The sequence below is a fragment of the Chaetodon auriga genome, chromosome 22, assembly GCF_051107435.1.
Source record: "Chaetodon auriga isolate fChaAug3 chromosome 22, fChaAug3.hap1, whole genome shotgun sequence".
Taxonomy (NCBI): Eukaryota; Metazoa; Chordata; class Actinopteri; order Chaetodontiformes; family Chaetodontidae; genus Chaetodon; species Chaetodon auriga.
Genome location: NC_135095.1, coordinates 16032402 through 16041576, shown reverse-complemented (window position 1 = coordinate 16041576; position 9175 = coordinate 16032402). Strand labels below are relative to the sequence as shown.

At 44.0% G+C, this 9175-nt stretch overlaps 1 protein-coding gene across 6 annotated transcripts in view; it reads right to left on the bottom strand.

The window, feature by feature from the left end:
• Positions 1–216: 216 nt before the first annotated feature.
• Positions 217–9175, bottom strand: part of syt1a (synaptotagmin Ia) — a 146533-nt gene continuing 137574 nt past the window's right edge. For all 6 annotated transcript variants that reach the window (XM_076722090.1, XM_076722093.1, XM_076722089.1 and 3 more), the window contains 2 exons: positions 6379–6512; positions 217–4225 (listed from right to left, as the gene is read on the bottom strand). In XM_076722090.1, coding sequence (XP_076578205.1) covers positions 4019–4225; positions 6379–6512 — 341 coding nt within the window. In that variant the 3' untranslated portion in view covers positions 217–4018. The remainder of the gene's footprint in view (positions 4226–6378; positions 6513–9175) is intronic.

Below are 9175 nucleotides of genomic sequence, written 5' to 3'. Positions count from 1 at the left end.
CTCAGCAAACATCATTAAAAGTGGAGTTCGCCATGCGAGCAGTGCCCGCAGACACTTTTCTTTTCCACGTGAGTCACTCTCTGCCAGCCAGGACTGTACACACACTGTAGTAATAGTAAAAAGGTCGTTTTTGTTATTAAAGCTGCAATTAGGGGCAGTGACGTCATCTCGTGCTCACGCCGCTCACACCACGAAGGAAAACACGACATGATAAGCTTCTGTATCAACAGGAAATAAAACATTTTTATTGATCATTTGTGTATATGAAGTTATATAACAACAGTCAGAAAACTCCACAGAGTGAATCACTACACAAAGTGAAACGAAACTGTAAAACACCTCGTCAAAAATGAAGGTATACACAGCAAATATAACTGTCGGCGGCTCGCCGTCGCCGCGAGCGATATGGCAGGAAAAAACACCCCAAACAGTTCTACGAGATTACAGAGAAAAGTTCCACACACAAAATACTCAAGCAGGCAGTTGATATACACAAAGGCAACTAGGATCTTTCTACAGCATCAGATTCTAATACTTTACACAGCTTTGTTTTGGAAAGGTCAGTGTGGCTTTTCGTCAGTGTCACCGCAGAGAATCTGGAGTTCCTCGTCACACAGAGAGCTTGAGAAGGTGTTTCTTTCAACGTGTTTGATTATGCGAGCATGCTTTGGTAGGAAACGGCAATAAGAGCAGCGCTGCGTTGCAGGTTCATGGCTTCTTCTTCTTCTTCGTGGGGGTTTCCACACAATCCGACGGGGTCTGCAATGCTGCCCATTACTGGATTCCCTGATGTGTTTCCACACGTTTGAGCCGATTTAATCTCTTAGTACGACCTGTTTGCATTAATATTGAATTGCTCAGGTCACTTTTACCTTTAATTTGTTCTGTTTTTTCACTATTTAAGTCTGAAGCTGTACTGGAATTCATGAATCTACATGAAATATGTCAAATAAAACGGTCCCTCGGCTGAAGGACTGGGAATGCAGCTGTTTTAAAGCATATTCAGTTGTTCTGGAATGCTATCAGACGGGGAATTTAACCCCGAAGGGTCATGAAATAAACTCACAAAAAAAATTAAATAAAAATATTAAGAACAAAAAGTGCAAAGTACGTCTAATCTCACGGTTAAAGTAATCTACACCAACACAGTCCATACTGTACATTCAGAGTTTTCATCTCAAATATAAAAGGGCCGTTTGAATGAACAGAGCCGTTAAATAAATAAATAAATTAAAAAAAAAAAAAAAAAAAAAAAAAACATCGTGGAAAATGACTCAATGATGACGATGAGATATAGCAAATGGATAAACTGATATCTGAAGAATCATATTCACTTTATAGTCATTCTAGATATACATTTTTGACACGATTATGTAAATATATACACGGCGTTTGAAGGGAATATTCAAATGTCGACTCTCGTTTGGTATCGAACTAAGACTCCCTGAAGCTTCTGATGCTGGAACTGTGTGCAAGAGGAGAAAAGAAGAGGGAACCCCAAAGCGAGGCGTCAAGCTCCAACCAATCAGCTGAATCTACGTGTGCTGTGTCCTAACCACGTCACTGGAAAGGAGAAACGTCTCTCTGGACTGGACTCATCCGCGAGAGTTAGAATCTTTTTTTTTTTTTTTTTTTTTTCTGGGGCGACGCCGCCCGCGTTAACACCATGGGATGAACATACAAGTATTGCACAGTGCTCAACAAAATGCTGTGTGAAGCCGCCCGCTCGCGCTCGGGTAAAACGCCCGCCCTTTTTTTTTTTTTCTTTTTTTTTTTTCTCAAATTGCCGGGCGACGCCGCGCGCTCTCGCTCTGTCTGCGTGTAGAAGGGGGAAAATGGCAGTAAACGCTACGACATCACTACAGAACAAACTGGTTTGGCTACCTACTGATAACTCTACATCTCTAAGCACACACGGCAGTCACAGTGATACACGAAGCAGTCCTCAGAGACTCATATGGAATGACAAGTAGCTTTTCATAATAGTGCTATCAACTACACAATAACATTGAAAACATTTAGAAAGTCCTCCTGAAGCTAGCATCGAGTATACGCAAGAGGTTCCTCCAAGATAAGAGACTTCATGGTTTCATGGATTCAAACTTATTTCTCTGCTAATTGGACCCGTAGTAAAGGACATGATGGACTAATCGCCTACGCAGACCATTAACTTTACGGTTGTTTCACTCTCTCTTGGTGTAGTCCTGCGCCAACAAGAACACAAAACGATGCGACTGCTGTTGGCTGTGATTTGTCATCGTTGCTTCCTGTTTCTAATTGAGCCGATCGGGCAGGCGGAGCTCTGGCTCCCCCTGCGGGTGTCCTGAAACAAACAGCAAATGTCTTTCAAGAGAAGTCGACGAGCTCGTTCAAAGACATCCAGTGCAAAACAGCAGCCACGTAAAAGTTAAAATTGGCAGTAAAACATGGCTAACTCTATTGTCACTGTGAGAAGGCAACACAAAGCAAAGACTGCGATTCAGGGCACCGTTGCAGCCAAAGACATTGTTCCCGATAAACCAAAGCTACAACCACTAGGAAGTGGGAGTGTGCATGAAGAGAGGGGCTCTACACAAGTCGCCTCCCTGAAAATGGCAGTGTTTAGAAACTCGCCTCGCCTCCGCCGGTGCGCTCGCTCGCACGCACGCACCGACCCAGAGCTTAAACGTCACTCTTGATTTTTCTTTCCTCTCCTCTGATTGAAGGCAAGGGGATCGCATCAGAAGAGACGACCCCTGGTGTCAGTAGATCTCCCCCCGCCCCGGCCTTTAGTAAAGATCGTAAAAAAAATCATGCAGTTTACTAAAAATAGTCAAGACGTTGAATTGCTCTAAAAAATAGTCCTCTTAAAACCAGAGTCACGACTCTTTGTGTTTTTTTTTTTTAACTCCCTCTCAAAGGTCGGACCCCGGCCTAAATGCGATTTACTTCCAACAACGACGAGGCTGTTCAAAGTAAGCAGTCAACAAAACATCGTTAAAGGAGCTTAAGGACACAATGGCTACAGCTTGGTGCTTTTCCTCACACGGGTCTGTTTCTGAAGGGTCGAGAAAGGACTCTCTCTGTTTTCGGAGGCAAAATTTTCCTTTTTTTTTTTTTTTGGAAACGAAAACAAGCCGGTACAGGTGAACGCACCTTTAAAGCGAGGACCTATTTCACTCAGAGGAAACTGCCGAACATGGAGAAATGAAATGCTAACTGTCGTGTCTGGTAACAGTGCGCATCAAGCTAAACGTATAGGTCCTCTGATTGAGAAATAAGTACAAAAAGTCATAAGAAATGTGCTTGTATAATTTCCAGCAGCAGAATTTTTTCCCTCAGAACCATAGTCGTTAATGGCCTTGTGTTTTGGAGTTTTGTGTGTGTATATTCGTCTGTTTGTCTTTTCTAGGATGACCCTTCGCTGAGCTTAGAGCCAGACATCGTCCTTTACAGTGTGAATATATTTCCACTAGTGTCTTGCAGGTTGGATTCTTCCTTTTTTTCAGGAATGCAATAAGGTAATAAGGTAGAATTTTTAAATCCTGGGATATATAATATTGGCTTTCCTCTATATCTGCATTTACATAATTTAAAATAGAACATCTTATTAAAAACATCGAGATATACACAGATTAGGAAACGGGTAACAACATACAAACACATAAACTAGAAATCATTTTTGTCTGCATACTTATATATACAACTGTGGTACAATAAATTCTTTCAGTCATGCGCTATCTATACAGATCATATTGCTTAAAAGAAGGGGGGGCATTTGGTTGGGGGGGGGGCGATTAAGGACGCGGAGATGGAACGAAAACTGCTGAATCAAAGAGGAACAAAGGAAAAAAAAAAAGCCAGAAACGAAGGGAACCTGATAGAAAAAAAGCAGAGTGGGACGTCCAATCAGGATTGTGATTTGAGAGAGGCGGGGTAAAGGAGGGGGGGGGGTTACATGGATGGACCCATATATCACTGAGGTATTTACACATACTGGCTAAAGAGTACTACAAGGCAGGTGCTGAAAGGGCCCTGTCTATTTCTTGGTGGAGAGCTGAGCGTCCACCTCCTCCTCAGGCTTCAGCACGTGCCACTGGGCGATGGGTCTCCTGGGGTTGGCCAGCATGTCGGACCAGTGGCGCAGCTCCGTCCCCGAGCTGTTGAGGCCCACAAAGACCTTGCCGATGGCATCGTTCTTGCCGATCTTGTCATAGTCCAGAACAGTTATAACAATTTGCACTTTCTGTAGAGCGGGAGAGAAGAGAGAGTTTGAATGCAGACGTCTGACGTCCATCTCTGAACAGCAAAGTTTCCAGGACATCCTGGAGAGGCTCAGCGGTTCACGAGCGAGGATGGAGCGAGGTTCACCACTTTGTGAACACATGATTGGATACTTAAACATCCTGGTAAACTGACAGACGTGTGCGCTGAGGCACTTCAGAGTAGAAAAACGACACATCCGTGCGTTAAGCTGTATGAAACAGTTCCTGGTCTTCACTCTAACTAACGCGGAGGGCGAGGCGCTCCGGCAGACATTAATGTTGATTAACAGTAAGTGACGCTCCAGACCGGCCCTCAGTTACAGTCGCAGCCAAACACGGCAGAATGTTTGATTACTCAGAGGTCGAAGACTCAGGCTCGCCATGTGTTTATTCAAAGGGACGCTGCAAAGTGGAGCGACCTGGGCGTCAATCTCTGGCAGAGAATATGAATTAGTGCACAAAGAGCCCTGATTAAGTTTCGATCCACTGGCACGCTGAGAGGAGGCTGCTGCCGCCACCTGCATGAGCGTGGAGCCTCCGCCTTAAAGGGGCATGCCTAACGTGCCATGTAATGAAACGCTGAATACGGCTCCCAGACGGCAGGTCAGGGTCAGCTGGTTTTAAAGGGACAGCTCACCTTCAAACCGCTAATTGAATCACGTCTCTCTTTGATTGGATATTATCGGGCTTTTTGTTGATCATCACTGACCAGTCAATGCTGTTTTCCTGCTTCTGTTGTTGTGGCCGCGATTGATTTACCAATAATAATCATGTTATGGACAATCATTCAAAGAACGGCTCAGCATTAGGAAATAAGCTTATTAGCTTGTGAAATGAGAACACTGATATCAGCCTCATCACATTTCATCCATCTGCTCAGCAGCATCTCTGGCTGAACCGGTCAGCAGAGCCAGCGAGTGGTTTGTCCATTCTGAGCTACTGTAAAAACATGGCAGTGCGTCACGAGGGCTCTGATGACGTGAAGAGCTCATTCTAAGGTAACAAGAATATTCTCAATAACTCTACATTTGCCATTATGGGGACAAAGTGAGCCCACAGATGAAAACACGTGGTGTCACTGACTGCTGCAGAGCTAAGTGATGTTTTTAGAAGCATCTTCTGTGCAGCCAGCATTTCCCAAAGCTAACATGCTAGCTTGAGAGCTGAGTGCTAACACCAGCTCTGCTCACTGTTTACATTCATTGTGCTGCAGTGCGAACCGCCTGAGCCGACAGGCAGGGACAGCGGACCGCTGCGTTCTCCAGCTTTAAGAGCTTCCCATGAGGACGAGGGTGTTCAAACAGTCCATTAGTTTCACATCTACGACAACTTCTTTAAGGGGCCTCTTTGACTGATTGGTCACGGTCAAATTAGATAATTTAAGAGTGTTTTTAACTTTCAGGGGAGTGTTCAATACACCTAATCAATGACAAGTTTATGATTCAATCAGTGGCACTAATAATTATTTAACGAGCAGCCGGCTCTTGGTGATGAGATAATAAATGTAGCTGACTTACGGCCATAAGCAGCACAAAATATGGCCTTGATTTGGATGGGGTTGATTGGGATCAACACTGTTTAAATTGAATCTGAGGCTCGTGGACCCAAACCCGTGATTTGTGAGCTGTGACAGGCTTAATCAATTTGACTCAATTACTGTCTTGCCTGAAGAGAAAATGTTGTTGGTTGCTATTCCTTTCTGTGCATTCTTTATCATTTCCTCTGCGATGGCCTGGAAAAAGATTCAAGCTTCACTTCTTCTTCTTCGTCTTGAATACACTGCTGCTTAAGTGACGGCGTGCACGGTAATCACTGTCAGACACGCAGCAAATAGCACTGAGATACATGCTAAAGGCAACAACAAGTGCAGAGAATAACAGGAATTGAGAAACAGGCTCGTCGGATGTGAAACCAACGCTGATTTAAACTGAAGTGCCTTTGATTATACTGTTATGATGAAAAGCCTCTAAACTGATTATTTGGTAAATGAGCTTCCACTTACCAGTTTTTATGCAAAAAAAAACTGTTTGCTGGTTCTCAAAGCACAATTTGTCCCTACAGCATCGCCATTACCTGTGAGAAAATCGAGGATTTTGAGACATTTCATGAACTCTGCGAACGGACGGGAGCGTACCTGGATCTGTTCAAACGGGACTTCAAAGCTAAAGGACTCGTTGTAATAAGGGTTGAGGGTGTTCTTCTTGATTGTCGTCTTCTTCTTCTTCAGCCTCTTGCCGTTTTGCATCAGGTGGATCTTCACATATGGATCTGCAGAAGAGATTATAAGGATTATAAGGAACAAGACGTAACATCACTTTAGAAAGCCAATACAGTGAATGTGTCAGTAGAGACACAGCAACATTAGCGCCCATTTGAACTCGTGTTTCTGACCACTTGATGGACAGATGTCCTATTTTCACTCTTCCTTTTAGCTCTGTTTTTGGTCTCCACCTGCTCCTGAGGGGGATATCTGCCTCCGTCTGTTCACCAGCTTGTCGCTGACTTTGTCTGCCATTTGGTGCTGGGCAGGTACATACAGCGCGTCTATCAGAGGTGTTTGTGCCTGAGCCAAAACAGGGAGGCTGTGAAACCAAAACAAGGAGCTGAAAGACAGTAAAAACCTCTGTAGAGCTGAAGGAAAGTGCAGAGTTGGTTGGAGGTTGCAGGTTTCATTATAGGCGCTTTAAACAAACCTTCAAACATACAGTAAGCAATGAGCCGTGGTTTGAAAGCAGGGGCATGAGAGTCCTGTGTGTTTGCGTCACTCAGTTAACCTTCCACATTCAAGAGTCTCATTTTCATCTGTCCGAAGGCCAACTCGAGTGGCACCCAAGTGGTCTGCTGCGTCAGTCCTCATCCTGGCAATCAGGTAGAGTGTGTGTCTGGAAACAGCCAACGGCCATTCGCTTTGGTTCATGACGTGACGCCACTCCTCTTGATTTGTTTGCTCTCTCCAAATTGTCATCAAAACTAAATTAAAGGAGAAGGTTCTCGGTTTGGGCTCAGAGGGGAAACTGACTGGGTATGAAAGGGGCATCCTGGGAAGGCTCCGTCGTTTCTTCGCCACGTTTACGGTCAATCAGGTTTGCAATTGTGTTTTTACACGTGCAAATATCCGAAACAAAGACTTCACAGTAACTGGATCACAGCGCATGCACATGTATCGTCCAACGTCCTGCTCCGCCTCAATGAGTAACCTGGTTTCTTGGGCGCATGTAAACATACTGAACGCTGAAGTGCCTTTAGCTGCAGTTCCACTAATGGCCACTGGGTGCTGCAAAAAGAAAAACTGTTGAATTTACTGACACGAACAGAAAAAACTTGCACAAAATCAGTCCTTTCCCAGAAGAAATGAAGGCAATTTTCTCTCCTTTCAGCTGAATGTAAGTATGCAGAGTAAGTACTGTACATAAGAGCAGCAATTTTTAGCATCTCTGGTCCATTAGGGATGTGTGTACACTCAAAGAGGAGCATGTTTTTGCCTGTCTGCCTCTTAAAGTCTGCCACGGCGCCATTTGAGTGCTTGACGCTTTGTGCTCTTTGAACATCCATGTAACACAACATCTTTTTTAGAGAAAACATGTGACATATCAATGACAAGGAACTTCTCAAAACACCAAAAACAGACATCTCTCATTAGAAAAACATTAACATAAATGAAAGAGAAGACAAATAAAACACAGGCCGTGGTTTTTAGCGTGAAAAATGTCCAGCAGATTGTTGAAAACTGTGGTTCCACATGTGAAGACTGCATAATGGATCCCATATGAACAGAGTCTTTATGTTTTTTGATCTGAAAAATATCTCCATGTTTCTAGTTGTGGGATTTCTAGCAACAGCAAAGACCGAACAAGCCCAGCTGCCGTAATCTTTTATTCAGTTCAGGGGGATGAGGGCCTGATTGCAGACTTGTGGTCTCATCCACGACAGCTGATGTGAATATAGAGAGAAAACCCATACAAACAGAGTAAGAGGGGAAAGAGCAGGGGGAATAAATAGACGACAGAGACGTGAGTGAAAAGGTAACAGGCTCCTAATGGAGTGGGTGTCCATTATTACGCTCCTGCTGAGAAGAGCTGGAGTGCTGGGTTTTGTGTGTCACTTTGTGTAGGAACAGATGCATCCAACAGTATCTAAACGAGGAACTTCTCCAGCCTCAGCTCGTGTGTTTCACGCAGCAGAGTGAGCCCTTTGATCCATCAGATCGGCCTCTCACATTTACAGAAATACACACCACGAATCTGGTCGACTAAACTTGAAATTGTACAATTCTGCGTGTTATTCTGTGGGATTCAATCAGCCGCTGGCACTGTCACATTTACCCCCTCGGATGATGTGAATGAGTGAAGTTTCTGTAGGTGTCCTTTGTCTCATCAGCCACGGGTGGCTGTCAGCGCTCACACAGACTCCTCAGTTCTTCTTCTGCTTTTTTTTCACACTAATCTCGCGTAGGCAGACCTCTGTCTCATCAAGCTCACAGAGATCTAAAGAAAGTCAAGCACAAAAGCGCGAAATGGCAAAGGCCAAAGAAAAGGGATCTGTGAGATTTGCGCTTGTTGAATTAGGTAAAACAAGACTAATTTAAAGAACCTTTTCAACACAAAATGTGACACCAAAAGTTGTTGTTATAAGGGAGAAAAATGCAAGAAATGGACAGAAAAAGGCCAGAAAAAAAATTGGCTGGAAACGACTGTGGATTTAGTTTGTTGTTGCCAGCTGTAGCTAGCTAGCTAATTAGGCTAACATTAGCTTCCTGAGGTAAAAATCCTTCTCCGGCTGGTTTTATAGCATTTCCAGCTGACTCGTATCAAAATGACAACCTTAAAAGGGATCTTAAATATGCACTGGGTACAGGCTATCATGCTAACAGACTGAGGCTAAAGCTAGGATAAAAGGGAACATCCTCACTAGCTGATGATGCACGTAAAATG